Here is a 27237-nt window from a genome sequence, read left to right on the forward strand (position 1 = left end):
AGTCCTAGGGGAAGAAGATGCTGTAAAAAATCGGTTAGTAGCACAGTCGATTGAGAGCAAGTTACCAGACTCCCTGAAAGAAAAGTGGATAACTTATAAAAACCACCCTGCAAACGGGTTTTCACCCAGAAACCACTTTGATTGTCTAATGGAGTACTTGAAAAAACAGGAGGACATTCTTGAGGAGTTAGATCAACTGCAGCCTAGCTCAAGAGACTATACTGAAAGGTCACAGGAAAAAAGTAGAGAAAAGAAGGCATTTACCAAGACTACATCAATCAAAAAGGGCTATCAACCTAGCTCATGCATAACTTGTGGGGACGGAAAGCACGCCGGTAGATTGTTTGCATGCAAAGCCTTCAAGAAGCTCAACTTGTCGAGCAAGAAAGCTCAGTTAAAGAAGTCAGGAGTATGCCTCAAATGTTTGTGCATCCATACTGAGGATGGCTACTGCACTGAAAAGTTTCTATGCTCTAAAGAAGATTGCCAGAAAGGAGGGTCGTCAGACCACAACTACTTACTCTGCCCATTGCCACAGGTAAGAAAGAACGATAGAAAGAAGGAAGAACAATGCAAATTTGGAATAGAGAAACAGAGGCTTGGACTGACAGACAGGCAAGAGGAGGTGCTTGCCAAGCTTTCCCCACAGCTAAAAGCAGAGGTCAAAGAAGCTTTCTCAAATAAGATTTCAACAACAGTGTGTACTAATTCAGATAGTGAGCCAAAAGAGTACCCCGTAGTAATGATGCTGCTCTCCGTGACGACTAACTCAGGCCAGTTGATCGGAACACTCATCGATCTTGCTTCAGATACCAATTATATCTCAAATGAAGCCGCTGAGCGTTTTAAGCTGAAAGGGGAAAACATCAAGTTGATTGTGCAAGGAGTTGGAGGAATGGAGAAGATAGTTTCTACTAAAAGGTATACTATGAGACTAAGAGTAAAAACACAGAAGGGTACAGTGGCGGAGCACAAGCTCCTATGTTACGGCCTGGAGAGCATTGCAAAAGTAAACCAAGCAGTCACGCCACAGCAACTACTGAAATTCTTTCCTAATGTTGCTGCTCACGACTTGGTCCGTCCAGATAAAATCGACCTATTAATAAGCCATAGGGAAGGTCGTCTGGTCCCACAACCAATCAAAGTGGAAGGAGACCTCGTCCTCTGGGACGGTCCTCTGGGTATAACGGTCGGTGGAGCTCATCCTGACCTCTTTGAGAAAGTGGACTTAGCGGTGCACAGGTCCGAAACTCATTTTGCTCGTTCTATGAGATCAGCTTCAAAGGCTTATAAAGAAGTCCTTGTTGACCCAATTGAACTTGCCAAAGCTAAAGATGAAGGAGCAATCCCCAGGAGTACTTTGGTCACTAACAAAGAAATGTTTGATTGGTTCAAGTGGGACAGCATCGGCGCTGCCTGCGACCCTCAATGTGGTGGCTGCAAATGCGGTAGATGTCCCCCTGGTGGGAAAGAAATGACACTAGGAGAGGAAAGAGAAATAGAAAAGATCAAAGAATGCCTCACTTATGTGCAAGCAGACAAGCACAGCATGTCTCCTCACTGGGACGCAACTTATCCCTGGAAAGGTGATCCTGCGACTCTGCCAGACAACCGACGTGCAGTGGAGGCGACTTTCCTCAACACTGAGAAACGCCTCGAGAAGGAACCGGAATGGAAGGCTGCGTACAGGGAGCAAATCCACGAGATGATCGCAAGGGGAGCTGCCATCAAACTCACTCAAGAAGAACTTGATAGCTGGGAGGGCCCAAAGTGGTACATCAACCATTTAGTCGCACCAAATCCACACTCATCCTCTACCCCTGTAAGAATTGTATGGAACAGCAGCCAAGAGTTCAACGGGGTGAGTTTAAATGACCTTTTGTACAAGGGCCCAGATGTCCTCAATCAGATCAGAGGAGTTCTTCTAAGATTCAGAACTGGATTGTATGCCGCCCTAGGTGACGTGAAGAAAATGTATAATTCTGTTTGGCTTAAAGACAAAGAAGTTCATCTCCATCGGTTCCTCTGGAGAGACAACCCTAAGGATGAGATTCAAACCTTCGCTGTCGTCAGAGTTAACATCGGGGACAAACCTGCTGGCTGCATTGCCCAGGTTGCTATGAGGGAGACTGCTAATCTTCCACAGTTTGCAACCATGGTCGAAGAACGCCGTGTTCTGGTAGAAGACAGCTATGTTGATGACATATTAACATCCCACAATGACATCAAAACACTGGAAAAGATCAGCAATGGAGTTGAAAGGATCTTGAAGGCTGGAAGTTTCTCCTTAAAACCATGGGTTTTGACGGGCCAAAGTGGGAGGTTAGGAGTTGCAACTAACTCCAGTAACATTGAGACAACTGTGTCCACGCCTAAGACTCTTGTATTGCCTAATCAGATGCGAGACGAAGAAAGCAAAGCGCTGGGTGTCGGTTATGAGCCAGAGACTGACAAACTTCGGGTGTTGACGTCCATTAACTTCTCAAAGAAGCGAGGAAAGATGAGGACGGAAATTGATTTGAAGGAAGAGCAAGTAAGAAGTCGAACTCCAGACCCCTTAACTCGTCGAGTGCTTTTAAGTCAAGTCGCTGGGTTCTATGACCCTATCGGGTTTGGCACTCCTGCAAAGCAGAAAGGAGTAATGCTTGTAAGGGAATCCTACCAAGAAGCAAGTATAGGTAATCCAATTAAAGATACTTGGGATGACCCATTGTCGCCAAGAATCCGAGAGGCTGCTATTAGACTTTTCGAGGAGTACGTGAGACTTGGCAAGGTGAAGTTCGAAAGAAGTCTTACGCCCTTTGAAGCCATGGGCAGCCCAATGGGTATCACGTTTTCAGATGGGAGTGAGGCTTCCTACGGCGCCGTGCTTTATCTCCGCTGGGAAACGCGAAGTGGAGTTGTTGTGAGATTTGTTGAGTCGAAAGCCAAACTAACTCCTCTCAACCAGAAAGGGGACGTGATCAAGGCAGAGTTATGTGGCGCTGTCTTCGCAACCCGATTGAGAAGGTACTTTGAAAAGCACTGCCGCCTAGAGGTCAAACACTGGGTCCACTTTGTGGACAGTCTAACTATCTTAGGGGCAATTCAGAAGGATAGTTATGGTTACCAAACGTTCTTCTCCAACCGAATCGGTGAAATACAGATGGCTGGGCCAGTAGATGAGTGGAGGTGGGTTGACGGCACTCTTAACATTTCTGACATCATCACTAGGGGAGCAACTCCTGAAGAACTCGACGAAGAGTCAGAATGGCAACAAGGCCCAGAGTTCTTAAAAAGACCTGAAGCCGAATGGCCTGTGAAGATGGCCAGTGAAATTGTGACCAAAGTTGCTGATCAAGTAAAAAGGTTACAAAGAAAAGCATTCTCAGCTGTAACCACCAGAGCTCAATCACAAAAAATTGCAAGACCCTGCAGCACTGGTAATGGCGCTAACGTAGGAGCTGATATACTACAACCACCAAAAGACCAAGGTCCAACTCAAGCAGTAGAAAGGAAGAGAGGGAAACCTTGGGGCTTGGCTCTTGTGCGCCTGGTGGAGCCCAAGCGGTTCAGTAGTTTATCAAAACTATGTGGAACTATCGCTTGGGTCCGACGAGCTACAGAAACTTGGCTAAAGGTGAAGAACCAAGCCTTGAATTCAGCAAAGTGGGAGGCAAGTAGTCCTAAGCTATCTGTAGGAGAGAGAACAGTTGCTTTTCAAGACTTAGCCCTTGCTGCCCAGGACGGCTTGAACTTTAAGACTACAGCCTTGAATCGCCTGGTTGTAACAAAAGATGAAAACACAGGACTCTTGCTTTGTGGCGGTAGAGTGCAATCTTGGAGTGAAGACGGAAGAGTTATACCGTTGATTCCATTCCAGTCATGGCTGGGAACGTTACTGGCTAGAGAAGCTCACGAGGCCAATCATGAGGGTGTTGCTGCTACACTGCTACGCACGAGAAGAAAAGCTTGGGTCATAGAAGGCCGTAGGATAGTCAAGAAGATTATAAATGATTGCGTTACTTGCAAGAAGCAAAGAGCAAAGCTATGCCAACAGGTAATGAGCGACCTTCCTCATGAACGTACTAGCAGAGCAAACCCCTTTGAGTATACCACATTGGACCTTTTCGGCCCCTTTGAGGTTAGAGATGCAGTAAAGAAACGGACCAAGAAAAAGGTTTGGGGAGTTGTATATTGTTGTATGGCTTCTAGAGCCATTCACGCGGACCTCGTTGACGACTTGTCTGCTGAGAGCTTTCTTCAAGCCTACTCCAGATTCACTGCTTTAAGGGGGCATCCTCGGAAGTTATGGTCTGACAGAGGCACTAATTTCATAGGTGCCAAGTCTGCTCTGAGAGATCTACACAAGCACTTAGCATGCTTAGAGAAGGTGGCTATTGAGGACATAGCAGCAAAAAATGGAACTGAATGGCAATGGGAGTTCCATCCTGCGGATTCACCCCACAGGAATGGAGCGGCCGAGGCTGCTGTTAAACTTGTCAAAAGAGCTCTCAGTAGTCTCAGCAGAACAACCGATAACTACACCTGGGGGGAGTTCCAGACTCTTCTCTACTCAGCAGCCAACCTAACTAACGAGCGTCCCATCGACGCCAAGGCACAAGAACAAGAAGATACAGTAGAGTACTTGACTCCTAACTCTCTCATCCTAGGACGCACTGGGCAAGGAGGAGATATGCACGGTGTTGATTTGGAAACTCACTCTTGGCGGAGGCTGAAAGCTGTTCAAGTGGGAGTTGACAAATTCTGGTCAAAGTGGAGTGAACTAGCAGGACCAAACTTGTTTATCCGGCATAAGTGGCACAGAGTGGAAAGAAGTGTCCAGGTTGGAGATCTAGTTTGGATCGCAGACCAGAATGCCCTAAGAGGACAGTTCCGACTCGGTCGAATCGTTGCCACCTACCCGGACAAGTCTGGGGTGGTCCGTGATGCTGACGTGGCAACCTGTATAGGTCTTCCTGCCCCCTTGTCGCCAGGACCCAGGCAAAAGATTCAGCTTTACTTTCTACTATCATCCTTCGCAGGGATGTGCGGAGACTGGTCGTATTAATTCCTGTGGAAGACCAGCATAAAGTCATTACCAGTGGGTAACCCTGGGAGGCGGCTGCGTGTGCTGGAGAAAAAAAAAAAAAAGAGACTGAAGTTATATTTAGTGGCCTTCCCTGATTTACATCAGTCGGCCAAGTGGGAGGTGTTCGGTTCTTTGGGTCACTAGAGAAAAATATTAGTAAAATTCATGGGTATAAAAAGGTCCGCTTAAAATATTGGGAATGATAGGATTTATTTAAGCTAAAAAAAATTATTTGCGTTATAATAATTATTTTGTTGCGTGATGGTCATTTGAGCATGGGCATGCGCGATTGCGCCGGAAGCTTCATGGAAGAAAAAGCACGGAGTAGCGTCGATTATGATTCACCCATCGTCAGGAGCACACAGCCTGTTGGTATGTAGCGAGTTTAGAGCTTTTTGAACAGTTTATCATGAGTCACGGTCTACTGTAATTTAATATAGGAGTGTTTAAAGTTACCTGCCTGTGTTATTGTTGACATTGGCTGTGTTTAGTCCGTGCAGAGAGACTCGCTTTGTAGTCGGATTAGCGCGAGCGCTGTTCCAATCTCTCGTTCTCAGTATGCCCGTGCACTGGATATTTAACAAGTTACCAAGCAAATTAATGTAGCGCATTGTTGTGGTAAGCGACGGAGTTGCATTAATGTAATAAAACATTGAAGCGTAGTGTTATAATGATTGATGCACTTTGCCCGTCGACTCGTGTAACTGTTATACTCTGCGCATGAGCGCCGCTATGCATGATGGGAAATGTAGTTTGTAGTAGTATGGCGCTGTGTGAAACTGTATAGGGGATTATATGACAGTGTATTCTTGTTTACAGCAGAAACTGATCTTGTTATTTTATTGTAACTATTTCATGATACTTTATTTTGCATTATATGATAAATGGATATGTTTGTAACACTGTTTGTTTCTTATTTCAGGTTTATGACCTGTGGTCAATTGTATAAATAAACAAAATACTATACAAAGGACGAACACGAGTCATGCCATGTGTGCTGCCTGTCACTAGCCCATTCGGATGGCTGAGAATCTAAAAAATCCGAACAGAAACAGTCCCTGGGGTACTAGAGATCTAGCAGAAGAAATGTAATGATTAACAGTTTTTTAGAAGGATGAAGTGAATTCCACAAAGGGCTATTGCGTCTCTGTCTGTGACTGGAGTTAATGTGATCTTTATATATACATTCAATCTACAGTATTGTTAAAGATGTCATTCTCTCTAAAGGGGTTTTGTGTCTCTCAGACACTGTTGCTTAAGCTGTTACTTATGAATCATTGTGTGCACTTTCTGAAAAATAAATCTCTCTGTTTAAAGACTGAGTCATCTGTTAACTCTTTGTGATCATCTGTCCTTGTGCTTGTTTTAGGAAAAAGCCCTTACCTGATGTTCACAAACAGGCACGAGATCAGGCGTATTGACCTGGTGAAGAGGGACTACACGCAGGTGGTTCCTACCCAGAAGAATGCAGTGGCCATTGATATAGACGTCGCTGCCAACCGCATGTTCTGGTGTGATCGTTTTCAACACAAAATATACAGGTGACCTCATATTGACCTTTTAGTTATGCTGTAAATATGGAAACAGTTTAGCTGTTCACTTAAAAGGGAGCCGTGGCCATTACTATGAGAGCCAGGCTTCATTTAACAGTAAATTGCTGCTTCACATGCTTGTGAAGTGTTAATTATTTTCAACTCAGGAGATACGGCTCCATTTATTTACATATCTCTCCCTCACACTTACTCTCTAGACAGCACACTTTTGAAATCATTAAAATGAGATGCAGAGAGGCAGAAAAGCCGCACTCCATATTACAGAAACAAATATTATAGGGGTTTTCCATTCACAAGCCTGTGTTCCTTGGGAATATGTATGTATATACACACTGCCGTTCAAAAGTTTGGGGTCAGTAAGATTTTTTTATGTTTTTGAAAGTATTTTATGCTCACCAAGGCTGCTTTTATTTGATTATTGTGAAATATTATTACAATTTAAACTGTTTTCTATTTTAAAATATTTTAAAATGTAATTTATTCCTGTGATGCAGATTTTCAACATAATTACTTCAGTCTTCAGTGTCACATGATCCTTCAGAAATCATTCTTACATGCTTGATGATTTGTTGCTTTGTTTGATGAATTGAAAGTTCAAAAGAACGTAATTTATTGGAAATAGATTTAAAACAAAATAAATAAATAATAATGATGTATCAGATATTATTTTATTATTAGATATTTATTATTTAAAACTCCATAATCAAATACTTATGTATTTTTTTCAGTATATTTTCAGTATAATCACAGCAGCAATGACAAGTTTTAAAAACAAATATAGCTGCAAGCAGCAATTATCAGGGTTCAAGCGTTTTAAGGCCTTTAAGCCAATACGTAAAAAAGTATTGTTTTATTTAGCAAGTATGTCCATAGGAAATATATGGTTTTTAAAGCTTTTTAACAGTTATAACGCCACCTATGGGCTGACCTCCATAAAAGTATGCATGCTTCTTTAGAGTCATGTTCTGAATGTGCTCACATAATGAAAGTTCTGAGTTTTCGTTTAGGAACAATAGACTTTTGGGTAGACTTGGCCATGCTTGTTTCTCAAACGACCCTGCTATTGCTATCCAAAGGCCAAAGTTTCACATTTTTTGATGATTATTGACCTAACTATTAAGAGTCCCGAGAACTGTGCCACAGTGGCTTTATCGAAGTTGAGCCAAAACCCTACGACTAGTTCACCAAAGTTGGTTTTTGAAATAATCTCTAATATTTAATTAATGATTGGATGGACAACGGCAGTCCTAGAGGCAAAGTTGCTCAAAATGAGAAGTTCTACCATGTGGTATGAATGTCGTTGGCATGTGTGAAAAATCGTGCGATACATGATGCTTTACGCACGTGAAAAACACGAAATTGCCCTGAGAGGCCAATTTCTTAGTTAATTTCGTTCCGATCGGCCTCCCTCAACCTTGTCTGATATTCAGGGGTTGACGGCAGACAAGTTTTACGAGATGCATCAGTGTCCTCATAAACATCGTGGCCCCTCGGACAAAGACACTGCATGCCAATTTTCAAGTTGATTGGACTAACAGTTGCGTAGTTACAGCCGTCTTCATGTTTTTGTCCTGTTATGGCACCACCTACTGGCCAATCGCCACAATATTTTTAATGTAATGTTAAAATATTAATGTTAAGATTGAGCCCACAGGCAGGTGTTTTGAGTGGTGAAAATATTTCATTCCATTCACAAGTTATAGCCATTTTAGTAAAAGTGGCCCCGCCCACTTCAAATGTTTTGGCACCCCTTAGCGACTGTGAATAAAAATGTAAACTTTTTTTTGATAACTTTTGATATTCAGACTCCAAAGAATCTTTTTGCACTGATTTGGTTCCGATTAGGTGAAAAACCTAGGACTAGTTCACAAAAGTAGTTTTTTCACAAAATCCAAAATACCTGAAAATTTAGGGCGATGAGCAAATCAACGGGTATGCATCTTGTCTGCCTTGAGCCAAAGATTAGGCCTAATGGTTCAGGAGTTATAAGCCATTTCGTACTTTTGACCACTGTAGCCGACCACGTTGTAGACGTTGTAGGTGGTGCGAGTACTAACAGCCCTCGAAGTTTCAAGTCTCTACGACTTACAGTTTGGTCTGTCCGATCACTTTTAGGGGAGAATGCTGATCCTTGGAAAATTTAACAATTACAATAGGGTTTTAGCACTACATGCTTGAACACCTAACAAAATACAAATGGGCTAAAAAGTTTATTAAATAGTTGATGATAGTAAGATTTTTTTTAATAATCCACTGAGAGTTTCTGATGCAGCACAAGGTATCTTGGGAGTGAATTGTCTGTCATTTGATCCCTTTGAAAATGTTTTGGCTTTGGAAAAGTTTTTATTTTGAACACTGTTTAAATTTACCCTGCAACATGACCGCCATTACCATTCTTGTTCTCCCTTCAAAGTGCCCTCTGTAGGCAAATGTAATACAGGATAGGTTTTGACTCTTGCCATTTGAAGGGCTGGCCCTATTACAGATTTATTTAAAACTCTCAAAGAATCTCTTGACTAATTTTTCTACGGTCTATCTCTCCTCCTCACATTCCATGTGATCTCGCTAATTGAGGACATTCTCTTTCCTAATAATAGACACCTCTGTGGCTGCCCAAAATTATATGGTATCTTATTAAATGGCAGTACTCTGCCCCTGCCCTCGCTCTCTCTGTCTGTTGTCTGTCTCTTTTGGACTTGTAACTGAGGATGAAGTGCAAAGTCATTAGCCGTAACTGCTCCGCTGTGAGCTTGAACTAGTTTGGGATGATATGGAAGGCTGATAATAGAAGGCTATGAGGGTGAGTCGGGGCCCTGCAGGGGCATTACTTTATTGAGACACCTGTGACACTAATGAACACGTCAGATGGTGTGAAGATCAGGTGATCTGTGGATTGAAGTTTGAGTATTAGCGATTTTAGCTAAAAATCAGAACATATTTCATTATTATTAATATACTGTAATATAAGGAGTGTTTTTTGGACAAATGAGATTATCAACAAGCATCAGACAAAATTATTATGTTTATGGTTATTGCTGTTTACGGTATCCTGCACATTACAGTATGTACTATTTTTTGTAGATGTAAAATATGTGAAACAGTATACAACATAGAACAACAGTAGTATCCTTCATTATCTGGCTTTCCATCCTCATATTTTTGTGTGAATTTTGAGATTTAACATTGTAAGAGACATTGTAATAAAATATAATATTTCAAACTGCTTAGGTTTTTTTCAAGAATTATACTGTTTAATGAGGCTCCCCCCCCCCCCCCCAAAAAAAAAATCTAAATCAGTAACAAAAAATGGTGGATGTAAAGACCAAGATGCAAATAAAATGTATAAAATGTGCATAAAAAACATGTAGTTGACTTTCCATTCATTAATAGTGCAAACAGCAATCATGTTAGATTTGCTTGTATTTTTTGTAAGCTTTTGGGCAACACATAACTTTCAAAAACGTTAAAAATCTCACCGACCACAAACTTTTGATTGGTAGTTTATTTATGTGAATTTTGGAATATTGCAATAAATTCTGGATTGGAATGAATACAAACATTGTATGCTTTTGTTCAGTGCAAACAATCTTAATAATAACGGTGTGTCTATTAACACCAAGTGCAAATAGCGTATCTTGCTGGCAAATGCTATTTACAGTAGCTCCGCCCACCAATGTCTGGTTGGTCCACTCAAGTTTTAAAAAAGACGTGCGGAATTCAACGTCTTCAGTGGTGCAGCAGTAGCTCGCAGACTTGGCTTTTAACGCGATCGACACGGGTTTGAATCCGCCTTTTGCCAAGCTCGCATTTATTTTCAATAAAAATTGAAATAATGTTCTAAAAGTGGAAATAAACTGCAAACGGATGTTTAATAATATTAAAAGTGTTTGTTGGGTAGGGTTAGGGGAAGGTGTAGGGAGGGTTTTTATTCTCCCAATAATGCAGCATCCATATAATAATTTTAATAAATATAATCATATATTATTTCATCCTATTAATGTACAAAAATACTGAGGTGCAAAAAGTATAGATAGGCCTAGCATCTAATTACTATTTACTCTTATTGCATAGAACTGATACTTTTACATGAAGTAAATAGAATCTATCACTATCTTCACCTAGTGTAAATAGCATATCGCTAAGAAAATGCTGCTATTGTCACTTAGTGTAAATAGCATCTATCACTAAGAAAATTTTGTGGAATGGAAATGTTTTATGGGTGTTAAAAGTTCTTCATGAAACCATAGATGCCAATTAATAACCTTTATTATTAAGAGTGTGTGTCAGTTTCAGGGTGTTTCTTAATCATTTTAGCTTGTATGTTAACACACACATTTAATTTCTGCAATGCTCCAGGTTCACTTTATTTACACTGGCATAACTCTGAATATATTTTCCTGTTATTTGTTTTACAAAATTAATGTCAATAAATGTTTGTGGACAGAGGATTTTTCTTCATTCTGTCATGATATATAAAACAGTCACAGCTGAATTCATTTGATTTGTCTTGCCAACCCATGTGTCTAGTAGCAGAACCTCTAATTGTCTGCACGTCTTTGCAGTGCTTATATCCACGAGGCGAGCGACCCGTCTCGACACGTTACTCTGATCGACTCAGATCTGCATTCCCCTGAGGGGCTGGCACTGGACTGGGTCCAGCACAACCTCTATTGGACTGATTCGGGTGACAGAACCATCTCTGTGGCTTCAGCGGATGGCAGAAGAAGACGTGTGCTGATCAACACTGATCTGAGCGAACCACGGGCCATCGCTGTGGATCCAGAGAGAGGGTGAGCAGATATCAGACTGATCTCGCTCCAGCACTGCCACTCTAAATGACAAAACCACAAAAGGCCAGACTGCCTTTAAAGGTCACTGAAATGATAAGAGAAGCTTTCAGTGACATGCACATGGGGCTGTGGAGTATTACAGAGGAAATGTTAATGAATTCTTACTATTCCATAGAGATAACCTGACCACTCACATAAATAGCTGTAAACATGCTGTTGTTTGCTCACAATAGTGAATGGCACAAAATGGACAAAGCTATTTTAATAAGTCATTTAAGACTGCTCTGCGATAACCTTCACCTCTCTGATGGAAAAAAAATGTCAACAGTGAAGAAGAGAAAAATCTATCTAGTTTAAAAACAAATGTGCCAAGTTAGAAATGAGCTCTTTGAATTCATGTTGATTTCATTTGGTTTTAAAAAACCTTTATGCTATTTTCAAGAAAAGTTTGTAATGTGTAACTGTCTAATGAAAGGTAATAACATGTTAACATCTTAATAATTACAAAAACAAGTATCATGAACTATTAATTCATAAATATCATAAATATCATTTATGAATTATTTGATATTATGATAAATATCATTTATGTGTTGTTATTGTTAACTAAAACTATTAAATATATGTTTTGTTAATTGAAAGCTAAAATAAAATATAAATATGAAATAAAAAACTTAAAAATCCTAAGTGAAAATTAGCAATTGGCAACTAACTGAAATACAATAAAATAAACAGTTTAAATTAAAATACTAAAGTTGCTAAAAATAAACTAGAAATAAAAAAAATAAAAAGGACAAAAGCACAAACTTAAACTGAAATAAAAATTAAAACGGAAAACATAATAAGAAATGACAATTAAAATCATTAGTATTTTCTATAATAGTATATAAAGAATACTACAGTAGCATTGATGACACTTTACAGCCTGTACTAACCTTACTGATTAATAAAAAAGGTCATATTATCTGATATAGTAAAAGACATAAAACATTATTTCTTGTCAAAATGACTTCTGCATTTTGATTGCATGACTTTTATATGCCTATGATATTAAGAAGAAATAATATGTACTATGTTAAACTACTTACTAAGGTTGTCTTTTCATCTTCAATTATTAATTCTTAATTGACCTTTTGCCGGGAGTTTGATTGACAAGCGATCTAACCAATCAGAACGCCGTATCCGCCATTTTGTCTGACAAAGCAGCCAGTAGTTAAAAGATTAACCTCGGTGGAGTTAAACTTGAAAAATGGTGTGTATTGACGTCTAAAACAACATTCATTCTCATGTTCATTGACTAATAGGAAGAGATGATCGGTTTTTACGAGCGGTTGAGCTGAGGATCTACAGCAATCTGTCACGACCATGGTCACGACACATTAAAGAGCAACAAAACGTTTTTTATTGTTTGAATTTCTTTAATAACTACACGGTTTGAAAGCTGGGACTTTGTTTCATATCATAAGTAACCTGCTTTGTCTTGTCTGTCGATGTGTGGTCAGTATCCTCCTTGTTCCGCGATGTATTTTTCACTGCATGTGGAGTGACAGCACCACGTCTTGTCGGACAAAGCAACAGTAACTAAGGGGGGGGCAGGGCTCGGCGAAAGGCTAATTATGTTTTCTATTCATTTTGACATCAAGACAGTTGTACCCTGACATTTTCAACCATACCATTCCAATTTTAACTCAGAAATCACAGAAGAGATGTCTCTGTATTATAAATTGCATTTGTAATGAACACTTTGTTTTCACAGGTTCATGTATTGGTCTGACTGGGGCATCAGGGCCAAGATTGAGAAGGCTGGCATGAACGGTGTAGATCGGCAAGTGTTGGTGTCTGAAGACATTGAGTGGCCCAATGGAATCACACTTGGTAGGAAATATAGTCATTCCCTTCTGTTATTTGTGCTCTATGGAAAGAAGAAGGTGGACATTATTGAGATGGTCTTGTGAAAGTCCTAACCATTTGAGCATCTTCAGTGTCCAGTCTCTTTGACAGTAGCGTTGTGTCTCTGAATGCAGATGTGGTTGGTAAGCGCTTGTACTGGGTGGACTCAAAACTACACCTGATCTCCAGTGTGGATTTAAATGGGGCCCATCGCAGAGTCATTCTGTTCTCCAGCGAGAGACTCGGCCACCCTTATGCCCTCGCTGTGTTCGAGGTGAGTGAGTATATTTATCAGTCCATTACTGTGAATTTAGCAGCTGCCCAAGGCCGCCCAACACTTACAGTAAAATTTTTTGTGGGATTTTGGAACTGATACAAAAGAGACTAACCAATGCCAATAATATCAAAATGTCCAAATATTGGCTGACTGATTAATATGATGATCTGTCAGTCTATTCGTATCATAATTATTACACAAAATTAACAAGGATGTGAGTAGATTTGGAACTGATGCCGACCACCACTACTGTTAATCAACTAAGCAGATATGGATATGGGTCACAGTTAAGTGATTTCAAAATAAATAAATATCAACAGTTAGTTGCCCTGGGCGATATATCATCTATCACTAAAACATCTATAGAAGTGGCATGTGTAGGTGAGTGGCTATTATGGAATGCTGTGGAAATTGATTGAAGCTGCATCTGAAGCCACTTTAAATGTAAAACTGAATCATGCTTAGAATTATTCATGTTCAACATCCTACTTCAATGATGTATTGTATTTTATTGTGGGACAATTCCCTTTATTGTTTTGCTGCTTAAGCTCAGCGGTCTCCATGGTAACATAGGGATAGGTTCTGGGTGGGGATATGATAGGAAGAAAGAAGATTATAGTATTTTCACACAAGCACAGCTCAAGTGGTGAGCACACTAATCTAAGATTGACTTCATCTTACACCAGAGGAGGGCTGAATGCTGAAGGGATGTTATCTTATACAACTACACATCAACCGCAGAATTAATGGTCTTGTTGTGGCAGCTGTAGTCTGGACAGAGAATGCGGCTATGGATTTCACCCCAGTAACGGAGATTCCGCACAAAAGAATCTGTGACTTTTTAATGTAGAACTTTTTTCTTGGCAGCCTTATTGTTTGTGTGAGACTAGGCACTAGGTAGTTATTTGTTTTACCCAGGATGTCGTTTTTGAATTGATTTTCATTGTTTCAAGCAAACGTCAATATCTGTGCATACAGATTGATGAAGAGATGCTTTGCCTGGTTCCTCTTCATTTTTTTAAGTGGCGTTTGCTATTTTTTCTGAGTACTGTTTGCTGACTGTATCTCTTGCATGTTGTGTCAGAAGGGAGGCCCAGTGCCCCTCCCCAAAACCGCTCTGAACACCTTAGCAACACCATAGGAACAACGAGGACACCCTAGCAACACTGTAAACCATCCAAGAACACTCTAGCAACCACCCACAACATCCTACCAATGCTTTAGATACCACACAGGAAACCCTAGCAACACTTTTAACCAGTGGTCTCAAACTCAATTCCTGGAGGGCCACAGCTCTGCAGAGTTTAGCTCCAACTAGCTCCAACTCACACCTGTTTGGAACTTTCTAGTAATGCTGAAGACCTTGATTAGCTGGATCAGGTGTGTTTGATTAGGGTTGGAGCAAAACTGTGTAGAGCTGTGGCCCTCCAGGGATTTACCACTGCTTTAAACCATCCAAGAACACTCTAGCAACCACCCACAACACCCAAGCAACCACCTAGCAATCCCCTAAAACCACCAGAACACCTAAAGGTGATAATACACGGGGCAACTTTTTGAACAATGTTGCCGGGCAACGTTGCTTGGGCACATTCCCACTGAGAATGAGCAACAAATTTATATCTGGATACGTTAGATTGGTCGTGGGCAATTTTTTTAGATCCTCCAATCAGAATGTTAGCAGCCGATCACGTGACCGGTTCGGAGATTTCAGAAAAAATTCAAACAAGATGGCGGCCTCTCAGCGGCAGTGGAGCAGAGAAAAGGAGTGTGAACTTATATCTTTTTACACTAGTAAGTTGTCATGCGTCAACCCAAAACAGGCAATTTACCTCACTGAATGCTTAAAATACCAACAACTGTCCAAAGTAATGCATGTAAGCTGTAATTAAGCCATTGAATGTTTTCAGATAAATACTAACAAGACGATGTCGGTTTAACGTCTGTAATAGTGTAGGCTGTAGGGTGTATGGCACATGAATGTAGCTTTTGATGCGCTCGACGCGGGTTCCAATCCGCCTTATGCTGAACTCGCTCTTCTCCATTTTTCTATCACAAATCATATCAGAAAGGCATGTCTTTGTAATAAAAATGAAGATTGAAAAGTTGAAATAAAATAAAGTGCCTAACAAGTGTTTATAATAAAGTATTTATTGGGTTGGCAATAGATTTTCTCCTCTCTGATTAGTTGCTGCCAACTGTCCATTGCCCTGTGTCTCATCAGGTTGCCCGTTGACGGCAACATTGCCCAGCAACATTGCCCAGCAACATTGCTCAAAAAGTTGCCCTGTGTATCATCACCTTAACACACCCAAGCAACCACACAGAACACCCTAGCAATACTCAAAAGCTTCCAAGAAAACTCAAGCAACCAACCAACAATGCCCTCGCAACCACTCACAACACCATAGCAATGCCTTAGAAAGCACATAGGAAACCCTAGCAACACTTTAAACTCACATTATAAACCCTCTAAGAACACTCTAGCACAACACCCTACAACACCCTAGCAAACTCCTAGCAATGCCTTAAACCACCTAGGATCACCCTAGTAACGCCTTAGAATCCACATACTGAAGGGCACCCTAGCTACCACCTAGCAGCAATCTAAACCCTTAAAGAATATTCTAGCAACCACATGGAAATGCACTAGCTAGCATCCACCCACAACCCCTTAGCAACTCCATAGAAACCACCTAAGACACCCTAGCAACAGTCTAAATCCTCCAAGAAAACTTTAGCAACCAACCAACAATGCTCTGGCAACCACCCACAACACCCTAGCAACCACCTAGAAACACCCTAAAACCACCCACAACACGCAAGCTGCCAACTAGCAATGCTCTAAAACCACCCAGAACACCCTAGCAACACCATAGAAACCACCTAATGTAAGACTCCATAGCAACCACACAGAAGACCCTAGCAACACTCTAACCTCTCCAAGAACATTCTAGCAACCAACTAGCAATGTTCTGCTCTAGAAACCACCTACAACACCCTAGCTACCAACTAGCAATGCCCTAAAACCACCCAGAGCACCTTAGCAACACCATAGAAACCACCCAGGAACCCTAGCAACCACTTAGCAATGCTCTAACACCACCCACAACACCTTAGAAACACCATAGAAACCACCTAAGACACCCTAGCAACACTCTAAACCCTCCAAGAAAACTTTAGCAACCAACCAACAATGCTCTCGCAACCACCCACAACACCTTAGCAACCACCTAGAAACACCCTAAAACCACCCACAACACGCAAGCTGCCAACTAGCAATGCTCTAAAACCACCCAGAACACCTTAGCAACACCATAGAAACCACCTTATGTAAGAATCCATAGCAACCACACAGATGACCCTAGCAACACTCTAACCCCTCCTTGAACATCCTAGCACCCAGCTAGCATTGTTCTGCTCTAGAAACCACCCACAACACCCTAGCTACCAACTAGCAATGCCCTAAAACCACCCAGAACCCCCCAGCAACCAACTCATTTTTTTCTTTCTTTTGTCGAGGACATGTAAAAGTCTTGTGTTGACTCTTGTGTCTCTCAGGATCGGGTGTACTGGACGGACCGTGAGAAGGAGGCCGTTTACAGTGCAAACAGACTCACAGGGCAGGATGTGACCAGCCTTGCCGAGCACCTCAACGACCCTCATGATATTGTGGTTTTCCATGAGTTGAGCCAACCTGGGGGTGTGTGGACTTCAGCTCAGCTATATTTATTAATTTTTCATCCTTTTTTGACATGTTTGACTAATGGCTTACTACATGAAGTTTTTAATACACCTTTATGAAATCCACTATCGGATTTCTCCCTTTTGTAATCCATCACGCCTGCCATTTCTGTATTAATCAGCATGTAAGTAATTTTGACTTAAGAATCTGGCACCAAAAAACAATAAGCATCATCAGATTACTGTTAAAAATTAATCATAGTTTTAGTCTCCATAGACTGAAGATGAAGTGTGTTTGACCCATGTGGCTCAGAGAATGATAGTTGTGGCGTCTCCTCTGATGGATGATTAATCATTGTATGTGTGTGTGTCCGTGCAGCTCCTGATAGCTGTAACCTGGGCGGCGTGACTAACGGTGGCTGTGAATTCCTTTGTCTGCGAGCTCCTCAGATCAGCGAACACTCACCCAAATACACTTGTGCTTGTCCTGATGGCGAGGAGCTCAGCCCCGACACACGCCAGTGTGTACCCGGTGAGCTCATCATATTGTTCCTTACATGTGTTTTAATTGTTTTTTTGTCCTAACTGACGACATCAAGCAACATAATTTTTTATTGATTGCTTGATTTCTCACATTAAACATCAAATGTCTTCTGATTGACTGTGATTTGGACACAGTATGCAACATTTTCAAACAGGGGTATTTCTAGACGACTGCCTTTACATGGACATGACCTTTAATGACATCCCATTCTTAATCTGTAGGGTTTAATATGGAGGTGGCCCACCCTTTGCAGCTATAACAGCTTCAACTCTTCTGGGAAGGCTTTCCACAAGGTTTATGAGTGTGTTTATGGGAATTTTTGACCATTCTTTTAGAAGCACATTTGTGAGGTCAGGCACTGATGTTGGCGAGAAGACCTGGCTTAATTAAATTTCACAAATGCACTTATTGCACAGGTGGCAACCTATCACGGTACCACGCTTGAATTCACTGAGCTCCTGAGAGCGACCCATTCTTTCACAAATGTTTGTAGAAGCAGTCTGCATGCCTAGGTGCTTGATTTTATACACCTGTGGCCATGGAAGTGATTGGAACACCTGAATTCAATGATTTGGAGGGGTGTCCCAATAGTTTTGGCAATATAGTGTGTGTGTGTGTGTGTGTGTGTTCTTGTTTATATTACATTACGATGTAATAAAAACCTGAGATCACCTACATCGTGGGGGGCAGCCAGTGGTCCCCACGAGGGAAATGGATTAATAAACATACTAAATTATGTTTTTTTGAAAATGTAAAAATGCAGAATGTTTCCTGTGATGGTTAGGTTTAGGGATAGGGGTAGTGTAGGGGGATAGAATGTACAGTTTGTACAGCATAAAAACCATTATGCCTATGGAGAGTCCCCACTAAGATAGCAAAACAAACCTGTGTGTGTGTGTGTGTGTGTGTATATAATATATATATATACACACACACTGTTATGGTTATATCTGGATTTACAGTGGTGGCCAAAAGTGCTGTCTGGGTTAGGAAAATTGACATCTTCACCTTTTATTAAAATATTAAAAATGTGTTAAAGATTTTATAAGCATATTTTGTAGTTGTGCTTAGACTCATTTGTTTTATTAAGATAATGCAATGAAACATGCCAAATTGTGCGGACATAATTATTTGCCAGCCTGTCATACAAAGAAATTATGAACACATGCAAAAACACAAGAGAACCAATAAAATATTAATAACTGATTATGTTCTGCACAAGTAAATAAAGAGCTGCTGCATCGTTGACAAACTATAGAAGACATTTGCAAATTTTGTTTCCTAGAGTGGATTGTAGGTAAATATCCAACTCACCCAGCATTGTTTTTGTTTTTCTGATATCCCATTCACTGATTCCCATTCAGTGTATGAGTGCTGTCCAAGTTAATCAAACTGAATTGCAAACTATTTCATTCCTTTTTTGCAAACAATTAGATAAATTCTATTTTTGACCAATTAGATAAATAGTGATTAATTCTCGAAACTGGCAGCTAATAGAAAACACACACTTCTGAAATATTATCAGGGAAAATTATTCTTGGGTTGGTATATGTTAATCTCCATCATCAAACAAGGATTTATCAGTAATATCAGTGCTTCAGTAAAAAGGGCGATGCTCCTGATTTCAAATCCCTTCTGGTTAGGACTAGGATTTTCAAGAGTTTCAATGGCATACACCACTCACTTGCTGAAATACAGAGGCATCTGTATATTTTTTCATGTATAAAAACCTGTTTGTATTGTGCAAGCAACATATTAAGTGGGAAATCTTAAATATTTAATAATTAAAAATAATTTCCAAAATTAATCACCTTATATTGTCATTGTAGTAAAGCAAAGGCAACAAATTATTAAAATATTATATGAAAAAAAAAATACTTTCTATTAAATTACAGTTTAATCTGAGGTTAAAAAGAATTAATAAGAATTACATTAAATATGTTTTATTAATATCTTTATTTCTCGCATTATCTGTGACAGGCCTAAAAATACTTTTTTTTTTTCATGGACAATTTAGCACCCCTTTGCCCCCCAACTTGATTTAGGTATGTTAAAGCTGAGCAAAGCTTTGTTAACTCGACAACTTAGTTTTATTTACCTATGAATAACCTCTTGCCTGTCATTATACCACCAGTCCAAAACGACACTGCCGTAACCTCTACTGTCCCTATCAACATCACCGTGGAGACAGGTGCTGGCCGGGCACAACAGTCCCCTGCAGCAGTGACTTCACAGTCCGACAGTATGGTTGAAACCACTTTCTCATCACTCCTCACTTCCAGCCCAGAGGAACCGGCTGTCTCCTCTAATGCTACAGCAGAACACAGTCCTACACAGATATCCATAACCACACCGGGAGACCTGAGCAACCTGTCTCATCACTGTAAGTGTGTGTCTGTGTGATTTAATGCACTGGAGAAACCTTGGTCAGTGTTACCTTAATCCTAGTTACTGCTCTTAGGTCTGACGAGTTTACAGAGTGTTTCAGTGGACTGTTTTCCATGAATGATTTTTGTTCAAATATGCTCATTAAGTGGAAATTCATATTATTATGTGGGTTGGAGTGCAATGCTTTGACTGCAAATCAGCTGACAGCTTGCACAGTGAGAAAATGCCATCAGCGTGGTTTAGTTACTGTTGCAATATCAACCTTCAAAACAGTATATGGAGTTTTATTAACCTCAGGATATTGTTTTTAATTTTTGGAAATATGCTTCCACATGGCCTATATGCATCCAGAAAATAAGTATACATTCAAATTATCTTCAATACTGATAAACTGTTACGGTGCTGTATGCAATAGAGATGAGGCAGATACGGAAATCCACAATGATGGGTATTTTAATGATCCAACACGGAGCCGAAGCATAAACACACATTACAACATTAAGAACAGACAAGGAGTGAAGGGAGTGAGTGCCATATAAAGGGAGTGCAGATGATAGAGTCCAGGTGCAGGTGATCTGTGATGATGAGGAGCTGACGAGGGAAGTGAGTGCAGGTGTAGAAACAGGAGGATCATGGGATATGGAGTCCAGGGGAACAAGGGATCCGTAACAGTACCTCCCCCTCCCGGTAGGCGCGTCCTCGCGCCGTAGATGTAACAACCGGGAGGGGGGCGGGCGCCCTGGAGACCTCAAACCGGAGCAGGGGGAGGAGTAGACTGGAGTGGAGGTCTCCAGGGCAGGCTCAAAAACCATGGCGGGACAGGAGCCGTGGGCAGCCATGGCGGGTCAGGGGCCGTGGGCAGCCATGGCGGGTCAGGGGCCGTGGGCTGCCGAGAAGCCATGGAGTCCAGGCAACGCTGAAGGTCCGTTGGACCATGGCGACACCGGAGGCTCCGCCGACCGAGGTGTAGGCAGGGCTCCAGAAGGCCGCAGCGGAGGCAGGACGACAGACAACAAAGGGAGAACAGGAGGGAGGGAAGAAGCCAACAGAACTGAGGGACAGAGGGACGGAGTGAATACGGAGGAGTGAAGTCCTGAGGTGAGGGCAGGCTGATGGACGACCAATGTTTGACCGGAGGAAGGATGGAGACTGGTGAAGCTGGTGGACTGATGGGCCATGGTGGAGACGAGGGAGGTTGGAGCCAAGGTGGAGGTAATGGGACCGAGGGCCGAGGTGGAGTACTGGATGAAGGGGCTTGAGGTGGATGTGACGAGTGGAGAAAAATGAGAGGAGGTGGGAGAGGGAGGCAGGGAGGGAAAACGGTCTTTGAGCTGGAGACTTTTATAATAAAGTTCATGATATGAGCAGCTAGCTCGGCGGCGGCGGCGGCTGGAGCGGCAGGCTCGGCGGCGGCTGGAGCGGCAGGCTCGGCGGCGGCTGGAGCGGCAGGCTCGGCGGCGGCTGGAGCGGCAGGCTCGGCGGCGGCTGGAGCGGCAGGCTCGGCGGCGGCTGGAGCGGCAGGCTCGGCGGCGGCTGGAGCGGCAGGCTCGGCGGCGTCTGGAGCGGCAGGCTCGGCGGCGGCTGGAGCGGCAGGCTCGGCGGCGGCTGGAGCGGCAGGCTCGGCGGCGGCGGCGGCTGGAGCGGCAGGCTCGGCGGCGGCGGCGGCTGGAGCAGAGGGCTCGTTCATCCCCTCAAATACAATTAAAATCCCCACAGGCACTGGAGCGGGCTCTGGAGAGACTGGAGCGGGCTCTGGAGAGACTGGAGCGGGCTCTGGAGAGACTGGAGCGGGCTCTGGAGAGACTGGAGCGGGCTCTGGAGAGACTGGAGCGGGCTCTGGAGAGACTGGAGCGGCTTTCCTCCTCCTCCGCTTTCTGGGCCCAATAGAGGAATGTGGGTCCAGCATGGGGCAGGCAGGAAGTTCACTGGAGGGGTATGAGGAGGAGGACGGAGCTTGGCAGATTGGCCAGGCTGCCCGTGTTTTTGGAAGGACTGGACGAGAGGAACACTTAACATCCTGAACCTCTTGGATAAAGAATTTGGAGCAATTTAAATACAAAACTAAATTTATAGCATCAGCTAAGGAAACATAATCGTCAGGTTCAGAAAAACGGATGGTGTCCTCGTCCAGTCCATCCAAAAACAGGGCGATCAAATGAGCATCTGACCAATCTGTCAAATAAGCCAACTCAACAAACTCCTCCACATACCTCTCCAGTGAACGACCCACCTGGAAGAGGCTGACGAGCTGGTCAGCCGCTGATGTCGGAGTGAGAGGCTGTGGGGGAGCTGGAGCTACAGGAATCAGGAACAATCCCATCTTTTGGTTTGTGGATATCCAGCGGTATTGGTCTGTTCTTCTGTTACGGTGCTGTATGCAATAGAGATGAGGCAGATACGGAAATCCACAATGATGGGTATTTTAATGATCCAACACGGAGCCGAAGCATAAACACACATTACAACATTAAGAACAGACAAGGAGTGAAGGGAGTGAGTGCCATATAAAGGGAGTGCAGATGATAGAGTCCAGGTGCAGGTGATCTGTGATGATGAGGAGCTGACGAGGGAAGTGAGTGCAGGTGTAGAAACAGGAGGATCATGGGATATGGAGTCCAGGGGAACAAGGGATCCGTAACATAAACCTATTACGGTATCTATCTATCTATCAATCTATCAATCAATCAATCAATCAATCAATCAATCAATCAATCAATCAATCAATCAATCAATCAATCAATCAATCAATCAATCAATCAATCAATCAATCAATCAATCAATCAATCAATCAATCAATCAATCAATCAATCAATCAATCAATCAATCAATCAATCAATCAATCAGTCATCTAATCTAGTCTGTCATGTCCAATAACTGATAAATGGCTGATAGTACACTTGTATGCTATTTTGTTAAAATAAATTACAAATAAACTTAAAAACTTATAAAACAATAATCATTTTAAATTTAGGGCTTCAAAATATTATAATGTACAGTATGAAAAATGGATATTCATGCTGAGATTTGCTAAAGGTTCAATTTAGGTGCTATCAGAAATGCATTAAGATAAAGATAGATGCTATAAACAATTCTTATAGATAACTAATATACCTTGGCTTCACCAGGATTTTGAGAATTTTTACATAATGTTTTTACAGGGTTTTTTTTTATGTTGCTTCACTTCCATTCATGAATCACACTTCAGAATCTTGATTGAAGTAGTAGGTCATGCAGGGGACTTTTCAACTATTGTTTTTTTTTAAATACAATGTATTCAGACATACTACTCATTTGACGTACTGTTTTTCGCATACTATACAGTAGGGAAGTATTCGATTTCGGACACAGCACACGACTTGACAAAAAAAAATTATACCATGATTATTTTTTCTTATATTTTGATCACAATTTGAACTGTGATATGGCATTTCATTTCATATGAAAATGTCTCATTTTGCTACTGCTGAGACATCCAGACATATGGAAGAAAGACTTTAATGCTAATGGAATTATTGACTTTTAAGGGTGTTCACACTTGGGTTCACTCTTACTACAACTAACAGGTTACAATACAAATATTTAGGTCTTAAATTCTTTACTTTCAAACACTTAAACCCTCAAGCTTTTAGCATGTTGAATCCTCAAGCCTTTATTTTGACAGAATATTGATGAAATGCTTTGAACTTTTAAACTTTTTAAATGTTGGCAGTTATGCATTGTGAATGTAAATAATGTGAACCTATCGCACATTGCATTCCTAAATATACATTGCACAAATTCTCTTGCAGAGATGGCGTTCATGAGAAACAGCATTTACTGTAATCTGAGCCGCTTTTGTAAATAGTGTTATAAGCTGCTTCTGTATAAATGGACACAGTGCCACTCTTTACTCTGAAATACACAGTGTAACAGACTGTATACTTCTTTAATTAAATTGCAGCCTTTGATTTCATAATTAAAAATAATAATAAAAAAAACAAAATAAAAAAAAAAACGCTATTTCTGTTTTATTTTGATTCATTTGATGTCCCATTTGTTTAGTTTAATGTTACATTCGATTAATTATTAGCTTCACAAACCCCAGTTTGGGAAACCCTGCTTTAGATGATAAGGTGACCTGAACTTCACTACAGTAAACTACTATAAACTTTACTCCTCCTTTCAAACCTTTTGCCAATTTGTGCATAGTGAAAAAGCCTGAAAGCTTGTCAGAGGTGCCCTAATTGGTTACTCTGTTTTGGGGTGGGCTTAGTGAATGGATCAATCAGCTACTACATCAGCATGTTTAAATAAACAGGTTAAACAAATATGACAAATGTGTAAGTAATGCTCCTCTCTTTCATTTTCCTCTAGCTGGCAATGAATTGTTTCTCCTTGGCCGTAATCTGACAGTGGCAGTGCTTGGTGTCGTAATTCCCATAGGTATGTATATCTTCAACCTCTCTGGCTCTGAAGAGGCCGCTAGGGTCCTGGTCTGTACTATTTTGAGCACATTTTGACACCAGTGTTGCTCACCGATGCTCTAACTCCAAGGTGAGAGAGCCCAGGGCAGCAGACTCAGCATGTATGGAGATGCAGTTTGTGTTGTGCATGAATGTAGATTTATTCAACTTTATTGTCATTGTGAGCCAAGAAAGAAATCCCCTTGGTAATATTATGACAAATCTGACTAAGATCAAGTGTGCTGCATTGCAGAGAGAGCAGATGTTATGATTTATTTAATTTATATCAGGTTAGAGCCATATAAGAATTCAATTTAGTTCTCTGAAGAACATGAAATGTTTTAGTTTGTATAGTGTTTTTGCCTGTCCTTCATTCCCTATCAAGCCTCTCTCCTCTACTTTATTTTTTTTTCTGCTACTCATGTTTTCTTTTACTATCATTAGTTTCAATCCAGCCAATTTAAAGGAACCGTTCACCCATAAATAACAATTCTGTCATAATTTTCTCACCTTCATGTTGTTTCAAACCGTAATGACTGACGTCTGTGTGGAACACAAAAGAAGATAGTAGGTAGAATGTTGATGCTGCTCTTTTCCCACAAAGTCTACAGGGGCTGTCCCTCTTAAAATGACAAAAAGCACCATAAAAGTGATCCTTCTGCATTGTACTTCAAATCTTCTGAAGCTATAAAATAGTTTTGGGTGAGGAACAGAGCAGCATGAACATTATGACAACTCCTCATTTTGTGTTCCACAGAAACTTCTTTTGTGTGAACTATTCCTGTAATTCTACACCTCATACCAATCTCTATCTATCTATCTATCTATCTATCTATCTATCTATCTATCTATCTATCTATCTATCTATCTATCTATCTATCTATCTATCTATCTATCTATCTATCTATCTATCTATGTATCTATCTATGTATCTATCTATCTATCTATCTATCTATCTATCTATCTATCTATCTATCTATCTATCTATCTATCTATGTATCTATGTCTTTCTGTCTGTCTTTCTATTTATTCTGCTTGTTTCTCTGGCTGTCTTGTCAGTCATTCCACCGCCAGTCAACCGTGTGTTAACATGTCCCCTCACGCTGTATGTCAAACACATGCAGTTCCTATTGTTGCCACAGTGGTCTTCGGGGTGCTGTGTGCCGGCGTTTATCTTGTTTACCGCAACTGGAGGAGGAACAGCACCAAAAGCATGAACTTCGACAACCCAGTGTACCGCAAAACCACAGGAGAGACGGAAGAGGATGAGATACATATTGGTCGGACTGACGGGCTCGCTGGCCATCACCACCCTTACCCTGGACCCGTGGTCGGCATGACGCCAGTCGGCACAGGGACGTGCCCGCCATTCATCGCTCTGCCTCTGGGGACCGGTTTACCAGACCCTTCCACACACTGGTACACAGAGCAACCAACCATCTCTAGTACTAAGTGAAAAGGAGATGACTTTAGAAATACTGTGACTGCAGGGAGCAGGACTGACATGTGGCTGCCAAGCTATGCAGGAATAGCATTTTATCAAGCTGAATCATCCTTAAAATGGCCAGGTTTAAAGTTAGCTACAGCATGCTGGAGTGCAAAAATTGGATTATTACTAAACGAAAAGGTTTATCATTTCAGACCCATATTCATCTGGTCCATTTTATCATAATTTTATTGCTGGTTGGAACTACCAGGCCAAGCCTTTTTAAACCTGCATTATTAATATTTATCTTAAAATCATAGAGAAATCTAGCACAGTAACTTACTACTGAAAAACTGGAACTAGTCTATTAGACTATTAATGTCCAGCACTTTAGCTAAAGCTGTAGAGAGGAAAAAATTATCCTTTTTTAATAACATTGCTTTGTTTGATTTAGGGTCTTTTACACAACACCATTTTAAACTAAAAACTGAAAACTTTTTATGCGTTTTTATGCCATTCATTTATACAAAATCGGCATTTTGTGGACCTGAAAATTTAAACTTTTGAAAACAGAAGCAAGTTAGAAAGTTTTTGAATCCCTGGTAATCTACAAAAACACAAATTTGTGAAAACAATGACATCATATGTATGCGTATTACATGTTCAGTCTATAGGCATGTAGTGTTTCTTTAAAAAGTGACACTGCCAACTACTGGTCTGGCATGAATAGTACAGCATTTTTAGTCATTTCTGCAGATTGGGATTGTTTTGACAACGTTGTCGTCTGTACACAAAAAATGCAAAGGAAAAACTTTTTCCGTTTTTAGTATATCGTTGTTGTGTAAACGTACCCTTAGTCATCAGGCATGTTTCGAAATTTAATTAACCAATTAATTAGAATAAATAAATTCATTCATAAAAAAAATTATTAAATATATTAAATGATCATAAAGTACTTTTTAATAGGCTTAACAAAAAAAAAAAAAAAAAAAAAAATAGATGCATTTGCAAAAGTAACATTTCCAGATGTAGACCTTCATGGGCAAACAAGCAATTTGTGTCATGACTTCTAATTATAGAAATGTTTAGTAATGAAAAAAAAATATGAACAGTTTAAAAAATGTTAAAAAAATTAGCTACATTTCTTAAACCATTTACCCGTATCGCATTTA

At 40.9% G+C, this 27237-nt stretch overlaps 1 protein-coding gene across 3 annotated transcripts in view; it reads left to right on the forward strand.

Moving 5' to 3' along the window:
* LOC137002630 (low-density lipoprotein receptor-related protein 8-like) overlaps nt 1-26922 on the forward strand; it is a 124881-nt gene extending 97959 nt beyond the window's left edge. For 2 of the 3 annotated variants that reach the window (XM_067362393.1, XM_067362395.1), the window contains 9 exons: nt 6441-6612; nt 11187-11414; nt 13171-13289; nt 13439-13578; nt 17143-17284; nt 17645-17797; nt 19944-20192; nt 24551-24619; nt 25764-26922. In XM_067362393.1, the coding sequence (XP_067218494.1) occupies nt 6441-6612; nt 11187-11414; nt 13171-13289; nt 13439-13578; nt 17143-17284; nt 17645-17797; nt 19944-20192; nt 24551-24619; nt 25764-26095 (1604 nt within the window). In that variant the 3' untranslated portion in view covers nt 26096-26922. The remainder of the gene's footprint in view (nt 1-6440; nt 6613-11186; nt 11415-13170; nt 13290-13438; nt 13579-17142; nt 17285-17644; nt 17798-19943; nt 20193-24550; nt 24620-25763) is intronic. The other variant, XM_067362394.1, reaches the window with a different exon arrangement.
* Nucleotides 26923-27237: the final 315 nt, after the last annotated feature.

Source organism: Chanodichthys erythropterus, chromosome 16 (assembly GCF_024489055.1).
Source record: "Chanodichthys erythropterus isolate Z2021 chromosome 16, ASM2448905v1, whole genome shotgun sequence".
Taxonomy (NCBI): domain Eukaryota; kingdom Metazoa; phylum Chordata; class Actinopteri; order Cypriniformes; family Xenocyprididae; genus Chanodichthys; species Chanodichthys erythropterus.